The 25,956-nt window shown below is 33.5% G+C and overlaps 5 protein-coding genes across 6 annotated transcripts in view; 3 read left to right on the top strand and 2 right to left on the bottom strand.

Moving 5' to 3' along the window:
• The window catches only part of LOC105833618, a 29,511-nt gene extending 3,689 nt beyond the window's left edge, over window positions 1-25,822 (bottom strand). Inside the window, exons 1-6 of the mRNA XM_012675473.3 lie at window positions 25,330-25,822; window positions 2,637-2,713; window positions 2,151-2,297; window positions 1,273-1,496; window positions 641-795; window positions 120-304 (exon numbers count right to left, since the gene is read on the bottom strand). Coding sequence (XP_012530927.1) covers window positions 120-304; window positions 641-795; window positions 1,273-1,496; window positions 2,151-2,297; window positions 2,637-2,711 — 786 coding nt within the window. The 5' untranslated portion in view covers window positions 2,712-2,713; window positions 25,330-25,822. The remainder of the gene's footprint in view (window positions 1-119; window positions 305-640; window positions 796-1,272; window positions 1,497-2,150; window positions 2,298-2,636; window positions 2,714-25,329) is intronic.
• LOC105833619 lies at window positions 5,022-12,137 on the top strand. Its single transcript, XM_012675474.3, has 8 exons — window positions 5,022-5,852; window positions 6,402-6,929; window positions 7,219-7,815; window positions 8,053-8,371; window positions 9,484-9,823; window positions 10,950-11,070; window positions 11,483-11,646; window positions 11,953-12,137. Exons 1-8 carry the CDS (start codon window positions 5,670-5,672, stop codon window positions 12,014-12,016), a joined length of 2,316 nt encoding a protein of 771 aa, XP_012530928.1. The 5' UTR covers window positions 5,022-5,669; the 3' UTR covers window positions 12,017-12,137.
• Window positions 13,503-20,032, top strand: LOC105833620 (E3 ubiquitin-protein ligase LRSAM1). 2 transcript variants are annotated; one of them, XM_012675475.3, is made up of 13 exons: window positions 13,503-13,721; window positions 14,272-14,514; window positions 14,872-15,285; window positions 15,634-15,663; window positions 16,250-16,351; window positions 16,414-16,522; window positions 16,616-16,777; window positions 16,844-16,943; window positions 17,245-17,488; window positions 17,744-17,869; window positions 18,038-18,232; window positions 18,444-18,641; window positions 18,753-20,032. In XM_012675475.3, the coding sequence occupies exons 1-13, from the start codon at window positions 13,650-13,652 to the stop codon at window positions 18,876-18,878; spliced, it is 2,121 nt and encodes a 706-aa protein (XP_012530929.1). In that variant the 5' UTR covers window positions 13,503-13,649; the 3' UTR covers window positions 18,879-20,032. The 2 variants fall into 2 exon arrangements, with proteins under 2 accessions (XP_012530929.1, XP_012530931.1); XM_012675477.3 differs by lacking the exon at window positions 15,634-15,663.
• Window positions 20,216-21,371, bottom strand: LOC105833622 (DNA polymerase epsilon subunit 3). Its single transcript, XM_012675479.3, has 2 exons — window positions 21,116-21,371; window positions 20,216-20,759 (listed from the first exon to the last, which is right to left on the bottom strand). Exon 2 carries the CDS (start codon window positions 20,757-20,759, stop codon window positions 20,364-20,366), a length of 396 nt encoding a protein of 131 aa, XP_012530933.1. The 5' UTR covers window positions 21,116-21,371; the 3' UTR covers window positions 20,216-20,363.
• Window positions 21,545-24,684, top strand: LOC105833621 (gamma-soluble NSF attachment protein). The gene is made up of 8 exons (XM_036290613.1): window positions 21,545-21,742; window positions 21,990-22,057; window positions 22,299-22,383; window positions 22,663-22,680; window positions 22,758-22,965; window positions 23,033-23,281; window positions 23,456-23,704; window positions 23,804-24,684. Exons 1-8 carry the CDS (start codon window positions 21,693-21,695, stop codon window positions 23,921-23,923), a joined length of 1,047 nt encoding a protein of 348 aa, XP_036146506.1. The 5' UTR covers window positions 21,545-21,692; the 3' UTR covers window positions 23,924-24,684.
• Window positions 25,823-25,956: the final 134 nt, after the last annotated feature.

The following is a 25,956-nucleotide window of genomic DNA, read 5'->3' as shown; positions in this document are numbered from 1 at the left end:
CTAGCGTATAGAGATCAAAACATAAATAATATATACATTTAATTGATAATAAATACGATAACTGTACAATGCACATATTTCAATTCATAAAACGAATCGCGTGTGACACGATAATATACCTTGACGACGGACAAAAGACAAGATACGTCCTTCGCCATTCGAGCGAGATGCATTACAACGTAATTTGAATTGATTTCACTCTGGTAAATTGTAGCCAACTTGGCGAATGCCTCGGACAACTCAACAAACGTCTTAGAGTCCATTCCGTTCGTAATAGAAGCGATGTTACCATACGCCTCAACCACTGAAAAATCAACATAGTTACTTTAAGAGAAAAAAGTATTATTAAATATTTTAAAGATTACAATAAGATATTTTTTACAAATATGATAGGAAAAAAAATTTATACATCACTTTTCTGTTAAAAGGAGCAGAGTACAAAAGAAGCAAGAAATTTATTTTTTATTCAGCGAGAGATATTTCTGAAATAACGCATTTCTAAGTAATTTTTCGCAATTTTTGAATTTTTGTAGATACATTTTTTCTGTCAGCAAAGAAAAATTTTTACGCGTGTCCAAGATAAGATTGGAAATAGTTCTCAGGTTAAAGAGTCGTTAGAGCGTAATGGGATAGCTCTCACCTTTCGTCAACAGCTCCGTTTCCGATTGCACGTCCGTGTCGAAGACGATTACGCCGTTCAAAGTGGCAAAGAATAGCTTGAAGACCGCGCTCGATTTTGCAAACAGATTTCTCAATTCCTGCATCGTGCCGCTCAATAGGGCTCCATATTTTGGGCTGCATAAAAATACTCCTTTATTCTATCCACTATTGTATAAGCTACGACTTGTTCCAGTATTATAAAAATCACTAACAATTATTTATTTAACAAAAGAATATTTTTACTATAACAAAAGTAAATCGCAAGAAAATGTAACCATACGATACTAATAAAAATTTATGACTATAGAAATAAAAAATAGACTCATATAATAAGAGACTATGAATTAAATAAATTAAATGCATGAAAATTGAAAATTGTAATTGCAATAAAAGAAGCTTAGCTTAAATAAAAATATAATAAAAATAAATAGATAATAATAACTAATAATAATAATAGAAGTCAATTTTTAACTAATTTACATTTATATATCAAATGTTCACTTAACATTCAACCAGTTCATAACGAGAATATAAATATTCGACAATGTTTCTGTACAAAAATTTATAGTAAGCGCGTTATTTGTTATTTGGCGAACCACATTTGACAGATACCTGGCTTTGCAATGTTCGAAAATTATTCTCGTCGTTTCTGGTAGAATGTCGCATAAGGATGCTACGTAGACAGCTCGAACTTTCTCGAGCACAGAAATATGTTCCACACATTTCTTCCAAAAGGTAAGAAGTCCATCGCAAGCTTGCAACTTGCACTTGATGCCATCCAGATCATCGAGTTTCGCGTTATCGCTCGTGATTATATCATTTATAGCTTCCACGACCTTTAGTCCATCGCAAAAAAAACGAGAATATTTCAACATTGAAAGTGAGATGACTATCTGATACGAATACAATTTACTTTGGGCGCGACAATAAAAAATAATTAATTTTTAGATGCATAACTTAATAGTGTGGGCTACAAAATTTAAACAGCAAAAAGGAATAATTTTCAAATTAAATACTATTGAAGGAGAGCTTTCAAATTTTCTTAACAATTATTTAGAAACAAAAAATTTAGAAAAAGAAAAATTTAAATAAAAATATTGAAAAACATCATAAAAAAGTAAATACTATATAATGTTTTAAAACGCTATTTAAGAATTTACAGTTAAAATATACACCCAAAAAACTTTATGTTGATATAGACAGATTTCTTGATGTCACAACCAAAATGTATCGCTAATGTTTGTATCTGCTAAAATTTTGGCTGTCACGTGTAGAATTTGTAAATACTGCTTCTGTCAGTTAGATTGATTAAGTGCAATATATATACATATCACAGTATTTGCTAATCATTTATCTACCTCAGCTAATTTTTACACATATATAATTTTTGTTGAAGTTGCAAGATTATTTTTGTTAAGCATATAAAAAGTTTCCATAAAATATAAAATTTTTTATAATATGTATAATATAATAACTTTTTATAAAGTTACCTGTGACAAAAAATGTTGAGCTTTCGGCAAAACTTTCCTGAAAATTTGTTCGTCGAGCGACTCAATTGAGCACATCGAGAAACATTGTTCCAGCGTCTGTAGTAAGCATTCAGTATCGAGAGTAAAACTTTTATCCTCCAATAGAGCGTAATGATTGAAGAAAATGTTAGTTAAGGATTTATCAACTTGATAAAAACATTATTCGAAACAAAATTGCATAAAATATCAATTATATATTTTAAATATATTTTAAATTATAATTTTTAAAAGTAAATATATTGAAAAGCTCTTTTTCAATATTATCTTTTTTTATAGTTGACAAAATAAAATCATGCAAAATTTTTAACCGTCATGCTTATTTCTTAAAATATAAATTAAATATATCGTTAACATATATCTTAACGATATATTTTTCGTTTTTTTTTTATCTAATTGTTCGGATTCAGTTTCTTTGATTCCTTAATCATTTTATGTATCAAAGGATATTTGCAGTTTGAATACTTCACCATCGAGATCGACTGGCTCAAAGGAGTCGAAAAAACTAGATGACAGATCATCCATATCTAAAATATGACAATATATAAATTCTTTTTTCTTCTTTCCTAAAAATTAGCAAAAATTAAGAAACTATTAATTACTTTTCACATCAATAATTCTTTTCTCACAAATTGAGATGTATTTTTTCATTATTCTACATAGAAAAATCAAATACAATGAGTATCAAATACTTAATTCTTAATTTGATTCAATAAGTTAATCTATTGGAAGAAAAGAGAAATTCTTATTCTAAAGACAATTAAAAAAATATTGCTAATAAAGAAATGATTATGTGCTAATATTTATGTTACTAAGCATGTATGTACAATAGATAAAATTATATAATTTACTGAAATGAATCAAGAGGATGCTTAACAAATAAAATATACTATATAAAATTATTCGTCAATAATGTATTTTCACAACAATTTCAACTAGAGATCGATCAATTGCAGGTGTAATCAGACCTCTTAAACCTCCTCCCCGCCGCTATCAATTCCGAATAATAGGTAGAAACGGGCCAAATCGAAAATTTCTTGGCAATGCTCGAGGTTCCCAAAGTTTGCTGATAAGGAACGTCAATTAAGGCAGCTCCAAGCTCTAATCGTCGATTTGCCAAAAGTTTCTGACTGTAATTTCTGCGCCATCGCCGGCAAGAGAAACTGTAACCCACTTCTCAAGAGGATTTAACCGATCGAATCGATACGTAAGATCAATTTTTCGAAATTTCCCCAAATATCTTAAGTGTTCTAATAGCAGATATTATAATTTATCCATTTTTCCGGCGAAGAAAAGATAAAAGTTGTAAAAATAAAAGTATTCTGGGCGATACTAGTCAATACTAGATGTCAGAAGAGAATAAACATCGAGTTAAACTTGTAAAATCTTAAAGTAAAACGGATAAAAGAAAAACGATTGCAGCATACGAAATGTAGAGCATATAGCCGAGGGAAGACTAGCTAAGCGTGCATTTGCAAAAACTGTAGGGCATCCAGAGAAGATTTCCTGAGCGGGGAAATGAGTTCGAAGTTGGTTCTCTTCGTCGACGGGGACAAGGCCATGCAAATATAAAGAATCTGAACCAGAGAGAAAGAGAGGAAAAGGGGAAGAAGAGGGGGAGGACAAACAAGGTGGGACTAACGAGCGAGAAAAGAAGTCGATCCGCGCCCAGGAATTGGAATGATCGAGCCGTCGGACTTGCCATGGCAACTGCGGACAACAAGCTGTCAGATGATGGGCAGAGTTTTGATCAATAATACCGGCAGTGACTGGCTTGCCCGCCGGCAGTTCTCGAGTTCGATATACGGAGTCGCGCGAACAGTGATTTTGACTCCAACAACAAACAGCACGTGGCTGCCGGCTGTGTAGTAAGGACAAAGGGTGGCGAAGGGGTTAAGAGAGGGTGGTTCCGACACGTGACGAAGCGAAGGGGAGCGACGTGTACCAGGCTGAGTCACGGAGGATGGATTTGAGCGATGCGATTTTCGATCGAGAGATGCTAATTCCTCGTCCCTGAATTACGAGAACTTAAGACTCGAACTGCCAGTCGGCTTAAAAGTGGCACTGACTACTGATTGCGATACCAACGTTTCGGTACTTCGACATGTCTACTTATTGAAAGAGTCTGACATATTAAATTCATATACACGAACGTTTTTCCAAACTGTAAAAAAAAGAAAGAAACAATACATTAAAACAAAAATTAAAATTTTTTAATTTATTATTAATAGAAGAATTTTTGCCTCTTTCTCAGTTTTCAGAATATTTTTAAGTAAAAAGTATTATAATTTAATAACATAGCAACTCAAAATATATACTAAGATAAAAAATAACAATAAATGATAATAAATAATAATAAATAATTTTCTAGTTGTTTTTTCAAGATAATTGTTTCAAAAATATGATTTGTAAAAATGCAGGAAAGACTGCAGAAAAGAAATATTTTTTTGTTTCGATTGATGAGATAATAAGAAGAGAACACATTACATCAATATATTTCTCTATTTCATATTTCAATAACATGCACAAAAAGATATAAGAAAATAATTGTTCGATTAGGGAAGAACTAATATTATAATCAATAAAACCTTTCTCTTTGTTTTAAAAGATTTGAAAGTCATTTACGTCTTTTTTTACAATCGAGTAACTTTTATTATAATACATATGTAAGATGGTCGACCAGAAAAGATTAAATTAAATTTATAAATAGTGAAATAAAAAATTTACTTATTCACGATCTTTCTCTCTCTCTCTCTCTCTCTCTCTCTCTCTCTCTCTCTCTCTCTCTCTCTCTCTCTCTCTCTCTCTCTCTCTCTCTCTTCACCTCCCCCCCCCCCCAAATGGGTAATTTCCGTATTTATCCATACCATCAAAAACGAAACAAAAATATTTCGGATATACAAGTTGAAGAAAATATCCTGTACGTGTAGTCCCAATATCGCGATGTTACATCACCGTGGCCTCGAGGGCAACGTATACGAAGTGAGCGAGGGAGTTCGACCACCCTGGTAGCGCTGACAGTGATCGTAATGACGGAGGTTAATGGTACCAGTACAGCTATAGTGCTCGTGTGTTGGCTCCCGTTCAAGGTAGATGAGGGAGGGAAAGAAAGAGAAAGCGAGAAGGGTAGAGCTCACTATATCTGTACCTGACGAGTGTGTTAGTAAACCGGGGCTTTGTGGACTTGATACACACCAAGGAAAGCTGGTGGAGGGCAATGGATGAGGGTGCAGTCAGTCAGTCAGTCGGCGCCTGGTCGTAGCGTCGACAACGTCACTCGATGGACACCTCGCTCCTCGAGGACTGAAAAAACCTAAATATTATATTTACAAAGAAAAGCTCTTTCCTTTTTTTAACTTGACCTGTGTCAGCGCCAAGAAGTTGCTCCTGCACCAATGAACGAAAGATCAAATAAGCTTTGTCAGAGGAGTTTTGGAAATTGTTGAGGAGACACACCGATAATGCAAAGACGATTATCCGGAGATGTCTAACAGTAGAAGAGCGACGCGACCGGTCAGGCAGCTGTCGTTGCAGCAGCCTGTGCCGCGTCGACAGCATCTGAGACGACAGAGATCAGCAGAGGATGATTGCGGCAAGTCCTTGCAGATCTATGCGAATCCAATCACGCGCGGAAGATTAGCCGCGAATGCGACGGAGAAACCCAAGGTAGTCGAGAAAGCTTTATTTACGTCGTTGTCGATTACTATACTTATAATGTTTTGAACATTGCATATACAAATTCGATTTTCAAATTGCTTCATCACGTCACAATTTAGAATTCGAATTCATAATCGACTCCAAAGAACTACATGCAGAAAGTGACTAATCTCGTTTTGATGTTTTTTTTATCAAATTCTATAATTGAGGAATCGTATTATACATTATATTGTATTTATTTCATATTTCTAATATTTTTCTTAATGTACACGGAAAAAGTGATTTTGCTAAAGAATCTAAAAATTTATTTGGGGATATATAGATCTGAAAATTTTATTAAACCATCGAAATAATTATGTAGGATACTTAAATTGTTATAAATCATAGGATGCTAAAACCTTTTACAGCGTTATTCATCAGTGCTATTTAAAAACGCTGCTTTCCTTTATAATTATTTTTGATAAATCTGACAAAATTATTTTTAGATCTGTATCCAGCTAAATTTTTAGATACTTCAGCAAAATCGTTCATGTATAAATGTTATCACACAATTGACAGGTGCGAGTTGCCTGGGGCGAAGATCGCCGCGACAGCCTGGCCCAGGTAGAGGTAGTGGCTCGACAGATCCCGAGTCGATCCAGACCGACCACAGGTCGATCTGGCAGAACTTATGCCACCACGGAGAAGGCGTCGATCCTTTACTCGCGGCAGGAGCTCGCCGAGAGATTGCGACTCGCGTGGAAACATCGCGAGCAGAACAAGGCAAACATCGACATTTTTCTAGCACACAACGTGGAGGAACGCTGTGATTCACAATTGTCGTTATCCGTCCCGTCAACCCCTCTTCCTAGAAAGGAACCTAATTCTATTCAGGATAATGAGAGAAAAGACCAGCGAAGTCCAGCAGCGCTGAGCAATTTGGAAGATCGAGCGAAGGAAACATGTAAGGATTATGAGGTGAATGTAGGTGAAAGATTATGTGGGAAGAAGTTGGAGACTGTGCCCCGATCGATAGACAATGATTTGTTGACGAAAAAGGATGAGACTGCAACGGAAAGCGTAAAAAACGAAGAAAGAGATAACGAGGTATACTTGTAGATAAATAATTATAATATATTCTGTCTTAATAATAAAATTTTCCAATGTCATATTGTCTGACAAATTTAAACTTTTTTAAACCAAAACTTCTTTTTTAAACCATAAATCGGACTAAATGATTCTTATATTTTTGCTACTAAAAATCTATAAGTGAGATTGCAAATAAAGTTGCTCTATCAAGTCATATTTTTATTATAAGTTCAAAAGTAAAAAACTATGCCATTTTCAAGATTTTTAAGTTCATCATTGGATAGAGGACATTGTCGATTTTTTTTAGAAATCGTTAGACTCGCACGATAATTTGGACGCTGTGGAGGAGGAAGAGAGGAAAAAGAAGACGCGTATAAATATCGATTGCACGAGTCTTCATCTTCCAGCGGCCGATCAGCCACCTCTTTCATGCTTGAAAATGGCGGAAAATGCGGATCCGGTGAAGGCCAATGCCGATTTCTCATCGGCAAAGCAGAAGCGCGCGAGTTTTCACAGCGGCACCAATCGCGCCTTCCTCGTGCCGATGGTGGAGAAATTATCGCCCTCGCCGAAGGGACCATCGGAGGCGAAGAATAAGAGTCTCGCACCGGCGAAATCGATCGAGATCAGATGTGCCTCGGCCTTGGACAAGAGTGCCGCGACCAAGTCGTCGATCGACAGAGGTGCCGCTCCTCTCACGAGCTCATCCACGACAAGCCTGGAAAAGGCGAGAAGGACAAGTTCCGCGCCACCGCAGAGGCGAAATCTCACGCGCGTTCAAGTGAACATCGTGATCGACGCGCCTGGCCTCACCACAGAGGCGACAGATAAATTGATCGTCTGTGAAAAAGTGCAGGACGGGAAAGAAGACGCTGTGGAAAAGTACGGGGAAGGCACGACGAAGGTAAGCGGCGCAGAAAAAGAAACTTTCCGAGATCCGGGGATTCACTATTTCACTATCGCCTCGCGATCCCGGGGATTCCCTATCTCGCTATCTCGCGCGCTGTAAATCAAAAATCCTCCGATGAAACGAAATAAAATAATTTAGAAGCAAATAGTCGATATAGAAAATGTAAGAACAAAATGAAAAATCAGTCGGATAAAAACAAAGATAGGAATCTGTTTATAAACTGTCCTCTAGATATCGCGAGGGGAGCGATCGACAAGATCGGCGCCTTTAAAGAGGCGATCAAGAAGCGCGAAGAGACGTCTCCTCGCCTCGGGGCCGAGCAAGGACGAGGATCGCAGAGGACGTGGGAGGGCCTTCGTAGATCCCAAGACGAGCGACGTGGTCACCATGGTGTCGTTAGTCAGCTCGGCCGATAGCGATAGCGACGTGGAGAACTCGCCGTGTGACGATAAGCTTATCAGCGAGCTGCGCAGCAAGTTGCCCACCACGCCTATCATCAAGACGTCTATCAACCCCAATCCCGGCACAGCGAGAAAGCCCATTAAGTCAGGTAAGGTATTTCTCCTATTTTATTTTTATATAAATTACATCTAGGTTTTTTATCTACATACAAATGTACAAGCTTGATAAATATAACGATATAGGTTTTAATTCTTCTTAACTAATCTTTGATTTCTTGAAATTTACGCCGCCGTTAATCGCAGATAAAATGACTCTTATGTTCCTGTTGCGTCATAAATTAGTATTTATCTGGTTGTGCGATCGCGCTGATAATGTTCGATAACATAGACGCGTGCGGTAACAAGCAAGGAGCGCGAGGAGGCGTAGAACTATAATTGAACGGACTAATTAAGAGAGACACGAGACACGCGAGCCGCACATAGCCGGAATAATTCTGGTCTGCCTGTACAACACTCGCGTTCACTTTGCGATGCACAAAACTCTTAACTTCATTATTCGTAATACTTAATTACTTTTTTATTTTCTCAATCTTCTTTCTTATAAATAATCTTTTATATATATATATATATATATATATATATATATATAGCTTCACACAATTATAAATTTAATTAAATCTTTTAAAAATACTATAAAATTTGTTGTTATATATGATAAATTAAAAAAAGGAAAAAGATATAAAAACAAAATTTTCAAACTCTTGTGTATTACAAAAAAATAATAAAATATATAATTCTTTAAATATATGTATAATTAGATTTAAAAAATTATTCGTAAAAATGAAATAGACATAAAAAAGGATTTGTTTGTTGTTGCATTTTCTACCTTTTTAATTAATTTTTTTAATGTAGAAGCCTGCCGATTGTTATTAATGGACCATCTAGTAATCACGGGATTATGCGGCGTATCGCGGAGACATCGTGATTGATCGTGTCGAATTAATAGGCTTGTCGTGTACAATCGAATTTGAGCTTTTTACAAATATCGTAATAGATCGAGTCGGGCCTATTTACCGAGTAACCCGATTCTATCGTTGGTCAACAACTGAGCCAGATGATATCGCCTATCATCGATTTATTGTCACGATAGACCAATTCGCTCTTATTAAACATTATTCCTCGCCTTGAACTTTGGTCACGGGAAACTAGACGAGATTGATCGCTAAAAATTCGCGAATCTACAAGCTAAATCGCTGAACAGTTTCCTTTCAGAGAGACTCGTTCGACGAGGAACCGATGAAAGAGGAGAAGCGAATCGTCAGCAATATTCAACTCCCCCGTTTTGGCCTCGCCGTTAACGTCGCACACGAAAACAGCAGTGAGGACCTGAGGGAGCAGGACAGCAGGACTGTCATCGATAGTATCGTTACGATGCCGACGCTGGCCGTCGAGCCCATATTAATTCCACAGGATTCCGAGAGGACAATGCCGGAGGCACCGCTGACTGATCGCGAAAAGAGGTGCCTGGCGGTGCCGATCGGTGATCTGCACGACAAGAAGCGGAAGCTGTTACGAACGCGCAGCACATCGGCTCGCCCGATGTGAGCGAAATCTTAGTCATAATATACGTATATTTTTTTTATAATCATTAATGACATTATCAGCGTTTCAAATATCAAAACAATGTATTTATTTTAGCCAATCAATCGTCATTTATTATGTAACTAAGGGGGTTTGACTAACAAAGACTTTTACTATTTTTAAATTTATTCCCCTTTTCTCTAAGAACAAAAGCATTACGCAAAATTGCAGAAATAACAAAAGTTCCTAAAAGGATAGCAAAATAAAATAGCCCTATGCGGAAAAATCGCTAAATGTGAAGATCGATTTTCAGTAATCGAGCTATCGTCATATCTTAATCTATATATAAAGGGGAGGAAAAAGGGAGCAATAAAAAATTCGATTAACTGACAATTTATGATATTGACGTCGAAAAAATAAAGTGGGACGCTAAGGAAGGAAAAGAGAGGAGAAGAAAAAGGAGGAGGAAGGAGTTGGTTGGTAACGGACTGGTACGGCCGTGAATGTTCGCATCCCGCGGATCGTGGTACGTCCTTCGATTGGTACCTCCGCCAAACTTCGATCATCATATTCGTTGTCATTACGCGACGCGTGCGTTGCTTGCTTAGAGCTTACAAGAAATTCGGAAACTGATACCAAACTCTACATATTTATTGAACACGCACTCTCGCAATCTTGCGTTTTATGAACCGTGAACTCCCTCTCTTTTCTCTCCTTTTATTTCTAATTTTACACTATTAAAATATCCTCTAAAAAATTCTTACACAAATTATTTTTAAATAAATATATTGTTTTATTAATAATTATTATTTCATGTTATACTATATATATATTCTCTCACAAAAGGATGTATTATATTATTCTATTAATATTTTATTTAATTACTATCATTAATTCGAATAATCCAAGAAAATATCTTTTGGAAATTTTCAGAGTTTTATATATTTAATTACATAAATGCATGCTACGTGCGTGATTGGCAAATAATACATTAAAATAAATCTATTAAAATGTGCTCAATTAAAAATGTATTCAAAAGTAAACTTACTGTAATTTTGGCGATCTTATAAATTTGTAATTTTATCGTGTAATTGTACGAAAAAGGGGGCAAGCAAAAGAAAGAATATATCTTTTTGATGTTCGCAGAATAGCAGAACGGACAAATAGCGGACCGATAGAAATAAAAGAACAAAGAATACCTCTGACGATACCGCGAGTTGATCTCGTCGCGATTCCATCTCCACCGATCGACACTCCGCTTTCGAAAGTAAAAGAACTGAATAATATTATATCTTAGATTGTTACTGTAAATAAATGTTCATCCAAGTGCTAATCCAATTATATATTCAATTATAACACAATTTTTATTAATAATTTAAAATAGTATTTAATAAGAGTTATTACAACTAAAATAATGTTAGCTCAATTTTTGCAATCTATGTACAGAGTAGGAAAAAAATCTCGATTATGTAGGTGAATTGTCACCTACAGTAGAACTAACGTTGAGAATTATAAGTAACGCTCTAGGGTTAAAACAAATTTTATGTAGTATAATATGTTGTAAAATTATTTTGTGTTATATTTTACAATAGTAAAATTATTATTATTATTACTGTTATTACTATCAACAGTATTACAAAGCTACGTTTTAATTTGATATATTTATGATGCAAATATAGATCGAACAATTTCCTAAAGAGACGGTGTCGGCGAAAGAGATGCCACCAGAAGTGACGTTGTCGTCGGAGCCACATTTTCAAACGACCAAGGAAAAGGAATGCTGGCATCTTTACAGGCGGATGTGTGATAAGGGCGTGTGCGTGTCCTTCGATACTGTTCTAAGGTAACGGATAATAATCGGTCAAATAAAAAAAAAACGATCAAAAAAATTTGTTTAATAAATTTAAATTAATTAAGAATTCACCATCTTAAAAATATAATTAAAATAATTAAATAGCAAATGCATAAGATGAGCGGCATTGTGAACAAAATAATTTATCTCAGGGTATTTAAGAATTCTAGAAGAATATTTTGATACAAAACGCACGATCTTCAGAAAAAGATTAAGTAAAAGATTAAGTAATGTAATTGATTTATATTTAACAATGACAAATCTATACACATAAGTGACTGAAAAAATATATTTCAGAGGCATGCTAACACCGACAGAATATCGATTGCGTCAAAAGGAATATTCACAGGATTTGCCATAAAATTCGCAAAGAAGTTGAATTGTTTTAGATATTTTTTAATATTTAGATACTTTTTTAAAGAAATTGTTTTTTTTTTTTTTAATTAGTTGATTGTTTGTAAAAGATAAACGAGAAAACATTATTATGTGTATGTGTGTATATATATATATATATGCAATTTATTAATTGCGATTAATAAATTACATATATTTCTCTATTATATATATTATGTAATTTATCATTTATTAACGTTTTATTTGTATATAATTTATATTTATCTATATAAACTTAGAATAAGGTACAAAAGATCATGCGCGAAATAACCATAAATTATTAATATTATCATCAACAGAGTAAATAACTTGATAATAATAATTAATAATAAATAACGATAAATAGGCACACACAGGTAAAATAACAGGCACAAACCGAATTACCTGAAATTAGATGGTTCCTATTAAGCTTTAAATAAAATCGTACTGCCTCTTTCCTGATCCTTATATTCCCAAATTATTTTTGTATTATTTTCAACTCATTTCCTGATAACATATTCTGATTCAGTATCGGGGGATTTTTGCGTTCTTAATAGTAATGTATTTTATGGAGTGCTCATCTGTTCTTTCAATCGCACTAAGAATAAAAGATGTGTAGTTAAAGAAAAAAGAAATGAGAGATGCAATTAAAAAGAACAGATCCTATTATTCATTTCTACAAGATTACGGATATTTTTCTTTGTATATACATTCTTGTATGCATATATTCAAATATACCATGCGTTCGTATATTCAAACACAAGTTATTAAATTAATGTACAATTAATTTCATTGAATATAAATGCGCAACATCTCAAAATAATCTTCGTGGAATAACGTGGTCTTCATTAGTTTTAAGTCAATTAAGTCTTTAGACAGTCTTCGCCTTGAGTTCGGACTCGGATGAATATCGTCCTTATCCGAGCTCCTTGAATTTTCTCTAAAATCTAATTATATCTGTCCATTTCTAGTGAAAAAAGTATAACATGACAGTCACAAAGAACAGACCTAATGTCAAATTCATCGTAACTGTATCTCATTATACGTTACAATATCTACAACATACTGAAATAACGCTCGTTTGTCACGATAAGGTCAAGATCATGTCTTCTTCTTGGTTGAGCTTTGATTTCATTTTCCACCTTACATCGATTTGACATCACTGACATTAGAAATTTAAAATAAAATAATATAAACGTTGAAGAGAAAAAAGATATAAAAAAAAAATAAGAAACAATCGTAATTCCTCTTCCGAATCGTGCGATATTGTACAATTCGGAAAGAATGCACTCAATTCGTGGAATTACCATTTTCCAGATACATTTTCAAAACAATCGATACAATTAAATAGTTTCGTTAAAGTATATATGGTAAAGTATATTTTATTTTTATAAGACATCATGTACGGTCTTCAACGAATGTAGTAAATGTAAAGAGTAAAGAGAAAAAAGTGGTAACAGGTGCAAAAAGTGCAGTTTAAAGGGGCAGACATTGATATATTGACAGCTGATTGACAGCTGGACGAGCCTCTTTAAGGAGAGCTCGGCGCTTTGTCACATGTCTACTGCGCGTGATGAAATTCTCGTCCGTCTCCTTGTCATGACAACGAACACCGAGCAAGGATGTCGAGGAAGCAAGACGAGAGCAAGACCAAGGTCGACTACAAGGCGCGGCTCGAATACAAGTTGTACCTGGTGAGTACATTTCCACAAATTGAGGTTATGATGGGTACTGATCAGCTTGATAATAATTAATTAATTAGACAGTGTCAGTCTACATCTGGATCGTTTATCGTGTCTTTGTTAACAGAAATAATGATAAACATAAAAGTAATGTGTATGGACGATAAAATATAACAGATGTAGAAATTGCATTTAGCTAGATCTGCTAGATTAAGGTTAGAACGATTTATGACTAATCATTATCTTAGCAAAAACTTTTTTCAATTTTTTATATAATTTTTCAAAATTTTCATGTATAAATTTCAGAATTTTCTGTATAATTTTGTATTTTTTTAGAAAATTAAAAATTTTTTTTTATTTGAGTACTTCAAATTGGAACACTTCAGAAATATTGAGAGAAAATTTACAACTTTTTTTATATTTTGAATTCTGAAATATCTTGCGAGTCTCATTTATAACTTCCAATAAAATCTTATAAAATTTGAAAAAACTTAATAATTTGATATAAAGTATGCACTAATGCATCCTGTGTTTGCAATTATCATTTCCTTTTGCACAACAGGCTAGGGAAAATCCGGAACCAGTATTCGACGTGTCGGAATGTGCCTTGAAGAATGTGCCATCGGGCATCTATTCGCTTTGCAAGGTGTTCCGGAAAAAGATCCTGCTAATGTATGATAACAAGCTGAGCTCATTCTCGGGTGGTGGTGCCTTAAGTGACTTGTCGTTATTGACTGTCTTAGACATTCATGGAAACGAGTTTACCACATTACCCTCTGACATTAAGTATCTCTCTTCCCTCAAGGTAAATTTATTAAATTAATTGGGAGATCCGTCCATTTATTTTCTTGTGATTATTGCAAAAGATAAAATACAAAAAAAAACTATGAATTTTTCTGATGATATAAAATTCTAATTTATTAGAGAAAAATATATATATATATAATTGATTTAACTAGAGAAATTACACATTTTTCAATAAAATATTAAAAAATTTAATTTAATTTAACGAATTAAAATCATCTTTTGTAATTCTTCTGTAAATAATTATTTTAAATTTCTTTTATTGTGTAAAAATTTTTTCTAAAGTCATATATTGCAATTTTTACAACATATAGCAACAATAACATTAAAATATCACGATTTATTCTATTTTCTTCAGGAGCTTCATTTGCAAGACAACAATATTCGCAAACTGCCCAACGAAATAGTATACTTGAATAAGTTAACAATTTTGAATGTCTCGAGAAATAATATGAAACAGCTGCCCGACGACATCGGACAGCTGCAGCAGCTCAACACCTTCGACATTAGTCACAACAAATCGCTGCATAAGCTGCCCAAGTCTCTAGGCAACGCGCAACAACTGACGAATTTAAATATCGATGGATTAAACCTGTCGTACCCACCTCAAGATATTTTAGAGGGTGGCGCAATAGTGATCGTCGCGTTTTTGGCAAATGAGAGTGGCATCGAGTACTCACCGGAGAACTCTGTATCGGAGACCGATATCTTGAAAGACATGACCTCGGAAGACATGCAGACGGTATACCATAATAAGAATAACGACGTGCAGGTATATAATGCACAAACATACTAATTACGAGGTTTCATTAATTACATTATTATATCATTAAACATACGTCGTCAAATTGATCAAAAATCTCGAAGATTTATTTAAATATTTATTATTTTAGAAACGCGCGCGCGCGCGTGTGTGTGTGTGTGTGTGTGTGTGTTCCTTTTCAATAATATGTACGAGCTATAAAAATTTGTCATTTTTTCATCTATCATCTATGCTTATTTACTTTGCATATTTTTACACTGAAAAAATTTACAGAAATTGATCAATTTTACGAGGACCTGATTCACGCACAATGTGCTTTCAATATTTGCACATATTCACAATTTTTTTCTCTTTTAGGCAGCATTACAGAAGCAAAACAAAATGAAGGCATGTTGGACGCTTCTTTGAGTTTCGTATGCTTCCCACTTATCATCCATTTAGTTTATTATTACTTAATAAAAAGTTTGAACAGATTCACTCGCTTAGTGCAATAATAATAATCCAACTTATAAAAAGTAAATAAACAAAATAAAAATAAAAACAAAATACCTGGCCCAATTTCTTTATAATATGAATAAAACCATTTCAATTATTGCACCCAGCGCCTCATTAATATTTGTTAACTCTACAAAAATACCAATTTTTTATTCCACCCATATTCTTATTTATTTCTATTTTAGTTTTATTATTTGTTTTATATATATAACATTTCTTCTACAATTTATTCTAATCTATCTAAATTGTTTAATTTACCTGTTTCCTATAATATTTTTTACACATGGACATTAAAAATTTGATTGCAAATTTACAAATCTATTTAATGAGGGTTTTAATATTAATAAAAAAGTGACTAACAACAGATTAATAAAAAAATTTTATTTCTTATTTATATAAGAATGATAAAAAATAAAATTTTTTATTAATCTGTTACATAACACATCGATGCCGTAATAGTAACATTTACTTTCGACAGGAACATCGGCAAAATGCCTTGTTGGAGGTGGAAAAAAACATAAAGCAACAACAGGAGTACGAGATGGAGGTGCAATCTATGCTTAAAGCACACAGGAAAAAGGTGAATTAAGCGTACACAAAAACATTAAACATCTTAAACAAGAGAAACTGTTGCATTTTTAGCTTTTGGAGGATGTAGCACTACAGCAAATACAACTGGAACAAGAACTCGAGAAAGTTCAGCAGGAAAGAGACACAAATAGAGCGCGTTTACTCTCGTACATTTACAATGGTACAATCTCTTTTCAATTTTTAACGAATTTTGCATAAAATGTACGACTTAGCAAATATAATGAAATACATATAAATAAACTTGTCCTTCTAGCGGAAAAAGAGGCTGATAATGTGATTAAAGAATTTCTGAAAAACAGCGAGGAAGAAAGGCAGAGTCAGACTGAGTTATTGGAGCGGGAAAAGCAAGAAGAAATGCAACTACTAACTTCCTGCCACTCGGAACAGTTCATGTTACGTACAAAAGACACTCTTGGTGAGTATCGAACGTAGATATCCGAAATCAAGATTGTCACGCATGTGAATATAAACTGTTTTGCAGTTGCGATGGAAAAATTATTGGAGGAGGAAATGTGCCGAATGAGAAAATGGGAAGAGCATACCAAATACAGAGATTGCACCGTACAATCCTTACTTACGCTGTCAGTAACTATTATGAATTTTCTTTTCTTTAAATTTGGTTTCTTTATGAGAGTCAATCATGAATATAAGATATACAAAAAAGATATGTTAAATATATGATTTTATTTCAATGTTCGTCAATTTGACGGACAATAAATCATTTATAAATTAGATCCTTAAAAAAATTTGTGCAAATTGATAAACAAAGCAAATTATATTTAAACTAATATTTAGTTATAAATATACAGCTCGTATTATACAAGTTTTACATAACTAATGTGAGAAGAATATAAATTGAATAAAATCAAGATTCGACTACAGGGAAGTGACAAACAACGATCACCTCGCTCAGATAGTGCATGATCAAGAAAAAAGCAGACAAGATCTCATCGACAGATTACGACAGGATGAAGTTTTGCAGAAAGCCGCGGTTGCTGCGTTGTTGGAACGGAGCGACGCGCGTTCTTGGAGCATTATTCAACAAATGAATCTGGTGCAGTCGCAATTGGCTGCGCTCACTAATATTGAACTCGAGAGACGGAAGTTGGAGATTAATCAACAACTTGTAAGTGTGTTCTATCGTTAATTAAGAATATAAAAAAGAACTTTTTATTATATTTATAATTATATAAACCTTAAATAAACTGCCAAATTGTAAATTCTTTTATGTTAAATATTTAGAGTAATTAATTTCATAAATTTGTAATTTTAAAATTTTAAATGTAATAAAATATAATTTTATGTACACAATTATATAAGTAAATAATTTATAGAATTTAAATATATATATATATATATATATATATATACGTATTTTTAGAATGAGATCGCTGATAGACGCGTGGCCTTAACAGCCATTCTGATTGACTTATTGGAACAGCAAACACAAAGGAGAGATCAACTATTGATGACAATTAATACGATAGAGCAACAGCGATTTATCTCTGTAATTCAATGTCTTACTTTTTCAAATTTTCATAATTTAGTGTATCCTATTTTTTTCTTTTGTAAAATTAATAAATATTAATAAGATTTAATATAGGTTTTAAAAAGTAATAAAACAAATATGATAAGAGTAACAAAAAATAAACAAAATTTTTAAAAATATTAACAGAACCCGAGACGTAGCAGTTTATTCTGGTTGATGCAGTATCAATCTCTAATGGAAGCTCGACCGCAAGGGCTACTGGAAATGTTGGAACCTATGTTAGTTCGACATGTAGCGATAGCAGGAGCTTTGCACTGCCTTCCATTTTTGGCCACTTTGCCATCTTTATTACCGGACATCAGCGACGAACAGTTAAAAAATGTACGTAAGTCTTTATTAATTTTTTTATTTTAATTTAAAATATTGTAAATTAAAATTTTAAGTATTTTAGTAGCTTAAAAACTGGTAATAATTCTATTTTTATGTTCACAATAAACAATGAATAAATATCAATAAATACAAAACTTTTCATCTTCAAATTTATATCTTAGTTATTTAAAACACGTTAATTATGTTATCTTGCTTTTTGCAGATTGGTATAAATTGCGAGAATGATCGCGCTGCTATATTGCTGGCGGTGGAGAATTATTTAGGAGAAGTTAAACTAAATGAATCTAGATCGCCCGTAACAGCTTCTGCGCCTCTCGAAGAGGCATCGACCAGTGATCAAGATCTTAATTCTATTCAGAATGTCAGCATGATCGAATGCGTAATCTGTTTGGATTTGCAAGTAAATATATTATACATATACACCCGCGCGCACGCACATATAAGATTTTAATATGCAAGATCGATAAATTATTTTGTTACTATTATAATCTCATAATCTCTCCTTTTGCAGTGCGAGGTAATTTTTCTACCATGTGGACACTTTTGCTGTTGCTCCATTTGTGCGGAGAAAGTTCCAGCAGAGTGTCCAATGTGCAGGGGTTCAATAGAACGTAAAGTTCGAGTTGTACAGCCTTAAATTTACAAAACTTTTATTCTCGGCTTATTCGCCAATAATCTTTCTACTTGATGCTTCTCAAAAATATCGCAAAATGCGCTATTTTTCCTGGTCTGTGATTACGCACGTCAACAAACTGTTTCCATAATAGTGGAAAGTGTAACGCGCACAAGTTATATTTACCACTGATATAATGCTCATACATGTTAATGTACGGAAAATACATTATTATATATTGTGGCTCACAAATTTGCTCAAATGATCAATTTTGTGAGTTTTAGTTACACTAGTTTTTTTTACCATAACATTCAACAGTTTTTCATCAGAAATTCTTTAATTATCCATATAATAATCGAAACAGCATTTCACGAACACGTGTAACAATATTTTTCTATACACTTCAAGTCATTATTTAAATGGTAAATGAAATAATATAAAATCGATTTTTTTAAATATTATATTAATTAAAATTTTTATCTGCACTGTCTTTATTTCTTTGTTCATCAGAAAAAAATATTCTAAATATATAAAAAAAACACAAGAACATTACGTGAATTTTTGTGTTGTCATTATGTTATGTTTTAAATATATTATATAACTGATTTTATATAAATCAGTATGCAGATACATATTGGAATAAAATAAATAAGGTGACTATACCTTTACAGTTAAATTAAAATTATTTTATAATATACATAGTTATATACATATAAACTTATATATATCATTATATATATAGATAAAATATGATAGGCAATGGGCTTTAGATAGACTTCAGCATAAATTAAAGGTACCACCAAAGAGAAATTAAAAGAGTGTGAAATGATAAAAAAAACTTGAAAAAAAATTAAATATATTTTTTATCCTTAATACCGACACATTACACTAATTGTTCCATTGTGACTACATTAATCATGACATATCTTCATGAATTACAAAATGCATAAAAATGTACAAGCAAATCTGATATAGAAATCTGTTGATAATTAAATGCGAAAAAATCAGTGTGGCAAACTTTTATAAAAACATAATTTTTACAATAAAATTTTGATAAACAATCGTTTCTATACGAATCAATAAGGTATAAATTTTACTTTTTCGTATAAACATTAACATTATTGTTTAATTGTGAGATTGCTGTTAAATAACATAATAAAATCCTTTATGCAAATTAATCCTCTTTTCTAGCTTTTAAGTAACTAACCTGTTTTTTTTTTTTATAAGAAATATATGCTGCATCGTTTATAGCACTATAAATGTTTTAAAATTATTAAGAAATAATGAATAATAAAAATATATTCTACATGTAATTATCTGTTATTATTATTACATAAATGTAATTAAAATAAATATTAATCTTTTATTTAACTGGCTGCAAAGTGCATGTTCTTTATTCACACTTGAGCATTTAATTTTTATTATAAATATCTTAAATTATTGCTATAGATCAACTGTTATTTCCTTAATTTGTATATTTCCTTCAAAATTGTATGACAAATTCATTTCTTAGGTAAGATCTATAATTTCTCTTCCTGCTTCTTCATCCTCGCCATTTACATCATCATCATCTTTCTTTTGTTGCTTCTTCTTTGATGTTGCATCTTTCTTTTCCTTCTGAATCTTTCTGAAATTCTCAAGAGATTCCTGTAGTGGATCAATAAACTGATCAAACTCAATATCTATCATCGCTTGTATCACATCTGGTCCACTGATAGTCTTGCGATTGCCCTTCTTGGCTACTACATTGGCAGACGATGTGAGGTAAAGTATAAAAATGGATGCAGCTTTTGCTACCGCTGTTCTAGCATCTTTTCCAACTGTCACCCCATCTGGTAAAGCTTCCTTAATGATTCTGGTCACAACTGCATTGGGTAGATTCAAATCTTCCAATCGCTCGGCCATCTAATCATGATTTTTTTCAATTCTCATAAATAGAATAATATAATAATATTCTAATTCTACAACATTACAATACTCATAAAATATACATGTAGATTATTAAAATGTCTTTGATATAATTATAATTATTAAAATGTAATTAATTAGCGTTTTAAGCACTGTAAAAATTAGCTTTATAAAGCACTGTAATAGATATATTTATTTCAAACAACATAAGATGTGTTAGTTATAATTTGTTAGGTTATCTTTGGTAAACAGTTTGTTGACACAATAAATCACAAAGACCAAATTACACAACATTACATTATAATGTAAAAAATATTTAAAAAAAGCAGGAGTAATAAAGAAAAAATTATTACCTTAATCTGAAAACGTATTTATCAAAACAATTGGAGGTTAGGTCTTTCCCGCCAGCGAGTTCTCGACGATAATTGCAATTTACGTGAGAAATAGACTTCCTCGCTTCCGTTTTCAAACGTGGTGAGAATCGATAGTACAGTCAAATGTCGTTAAATTAGACGAAAATTCATAAATGCACCGAGAAATTACGATAATTACACGTTCACCGTGCGTTCGAAATTCAAACAAAATCCAACGCGGATTACAAGAACGAAGATGGCGTAAACCCTTTCGCGCGCGGAATCCTCTCGGCGGACTGCTGAAGCGACACGGATCGGATTCAGGTAGATTAGGTTAGGTAAAGACAGGCCGCGCCGTCGATATTCACCCATGCGCTTCGCAATCTCGTGAACGTCGATATTATGAACGGCGAATGATAAAGATTAGTCGCGGCGTCTGTATGCAGGTACTGTGTCTTGACAGGTGGCGAGTAGCTTTCGCGAGATCGAGCCCGAGACGCAATTCCGAGGATCGAACTGATATAACATCGCCATCGTTGTTCGGATCAAGGAAAACGAGGACACCATTCGGAGGAAAATGTCAAAGATCGAGGAGGCGAACGAGCACATACGCCAGGCTGAAAAAGCGTAAGCACTCCAATATCCCCCCCCCCCCGAGATCTTTTTGACGTTTCTTGGTTTATTGAATATTCAAGATGTTTTTCTCATTCGATTTTTATTGTTATTCGTGATATATAAATTTAACATTGACAGCTAACAGAATGAGCTCGCGATAAACTGATTTTAACTGTTTTTTTTCTCCAAGTTTTTATTGCTTTATAAATTTAAAAAACTATAGGCTTGTGTTGAATATAAATATCTGTGTTCCTTTCAGCTTAAAACCCACTTTCCTGAAGTGGAGACCTGATTACGAGGTAGCAGCTGACGAGTACTCACATGCAGGTAAGAAAACCATTGAATTGTGATAATAAAATAATCGAATTGAATAATCAAAGAACATAAATAGAAAATCAAGTATTTTAATAATTAGATTTGAAGAAATTTACTGATCTATAAATGTATTAAGTTTAATATTTATTCACAACCTGATATGGAAATTAAATATGAAATTAGTAGCTTGAAAGTTCTACAACATGTAATTAAAAATTAATCATTTAACAGTTAAATATTTTTCTCACTTTAGCAACATGCTTTCGAATAGCCAAGTCGTATGTACAATGTAAAGATTGTTTAGTGAAGGCAGCTGACTGTTTTAAACAATCCAAAGCGTATCCTTTCATATAATTAAAAACAACTTCTAATTTTCACTTTTTAGTCTACAAATATATCTTTAGTAATTTATTAAATTTAAATAAGATTTATTTAAAAAATTGTTTTTTTTTTTTTTGTTTTTACCATTATTTTCATAATAAACTATTTTTATCTAAGAGACACGGACAAATTTCTTTTATGTAAATTTTGTATTTTTCCTTTAAAAAATTTTCTACCAAATATCTGCACATACTTTCATCTATATTTTCTTAATTCTACAATTTAATGTGAGATAGATGGTTCCATGCAGCAAAGTATGTATCATGTACATATACAATTTAGGTTTTATTGCAAAATATATTGCAATATTACAAGAACGCGATGTTTTCAGGAACATCGAGCAAGCTCTGCTTATTTGTAAGGAAATGGGAGATCTATCCGAAGTATCCAAATTAGCTCACAGTGCCTGTGGCCTTTATCAGCAACACGGTTCCCCTGAATCAGGTGTTGGCGCTCTCGATAAGGGAGCTAAGATGTTAGAAACTACAGATCCCCATCAAGCTCTGGATTTGTATAAACGCGCGGCTGAGATAAATATGGTAGGCTGCATTATAATTAAACTATTATATTTAAAGAATTGATAAATGAAGATATGTTTACATACAGGGCGAGGACAATCCGCGGAACGCAGCGGAGTACATGAGCAAAGCTGCAAGATTGTATGTGAAGCTGCAAATGTATGATGAAGCAGCGCACGCGATACGTCGCGAGATCGGCATGTATCAGGACATCAAGCTTTGGAATTCACTTGGGAGACTTACTGTGGCATTGGTGTTGGTACAATTGGCGCGGGGCGATCAAGTCGCGGCCGAGAAGGCCTTTAAAGAATGGGGCAACTACTGCGAAGCCCCTGAGGTATGTAAGAAAAAGAATCGATTTGTTTAAATTTAGCATAATAAAAGAGAATTTATAAATAAAATTCGTAGCATTTCCCAGCCAAAAATTTTAACAACTGAAAAATTGATAAATCGCCCAAGACGAAAACACTCATTGATTTCACGTCAATACGCGGTTTATTTATTCTCATAGGTACAAACGTTGGAAACGCTGCTGCAAGCATACGATAACGAGGATGCGGATGCAGCTCGGGCAGCCCTTAATAGTCCCTTTATCAAACACATGGACGTGGAGTACGCCAAGTTAGCGCGAGGTTTGCCTTTACCCCAACAGGAATACGCTATTCCACCTGCCGGAGTGAGAGCTAATGCCGCGGAATCCTACGTTTCTCCTAATTCTTCCAAGATCGATGGTCAAGCTACCGTCGAAGCGGAAGTTAATGTGAGTTTCATTATTGTTTTATTATTATTAGTCACTATTTTATCATTGCAATAATTTGAATATTATTAGGCAACAATGATAATTTATTGATATTTTTAGAAGAGTGGAGTTAGCGAAACTAGTCAATCAACGGAGAGAAAACCAGAAGTCGCATCACCGCCGAAATCGACAGAAAACCAGGAAGAAGAGGACGATTACGAGGAGGGAGGCCTATGCTAATCGTCTTTACATGTAAAAAAATAGTCCTGTATTACTTTTAAACTTTTAACCATGTAACGCATGTATATTGAGCGTTTCATCGAAACATTATTCGCTTCAAGAGAAATTTATCTTTCTGCTTAACTCTTAAAAAAACATTTAACTCCCAGAATTAAATTAAGAGTGCGAATATGCGAAAAGGCATAAAACAATATTGATTATTTTTTTATTTATATCTTAAATTTTTAATAACGACAGTACGTCGATCAGGTCAATTCACTTGTCGGTAATTTTTTTCTCTATAGAATTTTTTATGAAAGTTCCAAAATTCTAATATCTATTATTTTAATTAGATTAAATTTTATATTATATTTTAAATAGAAAATTAAAAAAGTTAAAAATATATAAAAAATAATTTCCGTTGAAAAAACTTTATATGCATGTATTCTCATGTAATGTATTCTCTTATAATCTCTTGTAAAGTCATATATCATATGTGTATATGTGTGTGTGTATGTGTGCATAATGTTCCAGAAATGAAAAAAAAATTATCTTCTTTGATTGTGACAATCTATAAAAAGTATTTCAGATCTTTACACAAATTATATCTAAAGTATTTTTCTTTTTCACGATCACAATCAAAGGAGAAAAATATTTTGACAACTCAATTTTCTGATTGAACATCTTGTATATAACGATGTCGCAATAACAAATAGAAAGACATCTGCATTTTATTTTTATTTCTACATGCGTGCGCGGGCGCGTGTGTGTATGTGTGTGTGTGTGTGTGCACAACTGTGTATGTGTATATATTCTTTCTTTAGCAAATCCCAAACATTTCCCTCATATTTTTGATTGACAATTAGTATACTTTAATTAAAAGACATTCCTTAATGACGGCAGAAATATTTAATTTTAAAGCACCATCCTAGCGAAATCGTTATTATATATTGTTATGATTATAAGAGTTTAAGAGAAGAAAAATATAAATATTATATCTCAAAACATTGTTGTTTTCTCGCAACCTGCAAAATGTACAATCCCTTACATATGACTTTGAAAGCCAGTTCTGCGAGAGCTGATTCGTACCTTAACGATATAAAATTTACATTTTCTTTAAGACCGAGTTTCTCAACAAAGTTATACGCAGCACAGCTTTTTTTTTTTTTTTTTAGCTTTTCCTTCCTTGTGAGTGGAAGAGCGCCTTCAGCTAGCTTGAGCTATATAGCGCAGATGTCCTTTTCCTTGTAGTCTTTAAATAATTCTGTTCGTTTATCTTATGAACATTGCGCTTTGTTTTAAACGGTAGAGATAAGTATAATTAAACCTGAGGTACGAGAGATAAGAAGAGAGAAAAAACTGAAATACAAGAGATACGGAAAGTGTGAAAAAAAGGCAGATACATAACTACCGTAAGAAATACTCACTTGGAGGCTCGAATTACGAACCGACAGGCAGATTTACGTGAGAATTGCGTCGGGACGACGACAAATTCTTTCTTGGAGTTGACGAAATCGTGGGAGATTGTATCACACTGCGTTGCACGTAACGAATTCGAAATTTGCAGGAAATTTTGCACGAATTTTAAACTGAGTGAAAATGGCGCGTACGATTATAAAAATAAACCACGCTCGACCGTGAAGGCACGTCCATAGTCCATACCGATTTACAAAACTGTTCTCGATGGGTGCCGCCACGGTGTGGAGGCAAACGGTAAGGCCGGATCTACAATAGGGTAGTAAGCCTTATGGCTCCAGCAGACCAGCGCGATTCTGTCGCGCGCGACGCGCAATGTCCAATGAGCGACCGTCTTTCCGCTCATCTCTGTACGTCCATTGGATATCGCGCATCGCGTGCGACGGAAATCGCGCTGGTCTGCCAGAACCCTTATGCCATAAGAAATTGACCAATTATAATCGAATATGAGAAGAATAATTGAATATAATTGGTTAATTCCTTATGGCATAAGGCTTACTCATAGAGCTTGTATAAGGCCAGATCTACAATAGGTGTAGTAAGCCTTAAGCTATAAGTAGAAATCAATCTGGGGCTCG

Source organism: Monomorium pharaonis, chromosome 8 (genome assembly GCF_013373865.1).
Source record: "Monomorium pharaonis isolate MP-MQ-018 chromosome 8, ASM1337386v2, whole genome shotgun sequence".
In the NCBI taxonomy this organism is placed as follows: domain Eukaryota; kingdom Metazoa; phylum Arthropoda; class Insecta; order Hymenoptera; family Formicidae; genus Monomorium; species Monomorium pharaonis.
The sequence above is the reverse complement of the archived record's forward strand: the minus strand, read 5'-3'. Positions and strand labels throughout refer to the sequence as shown.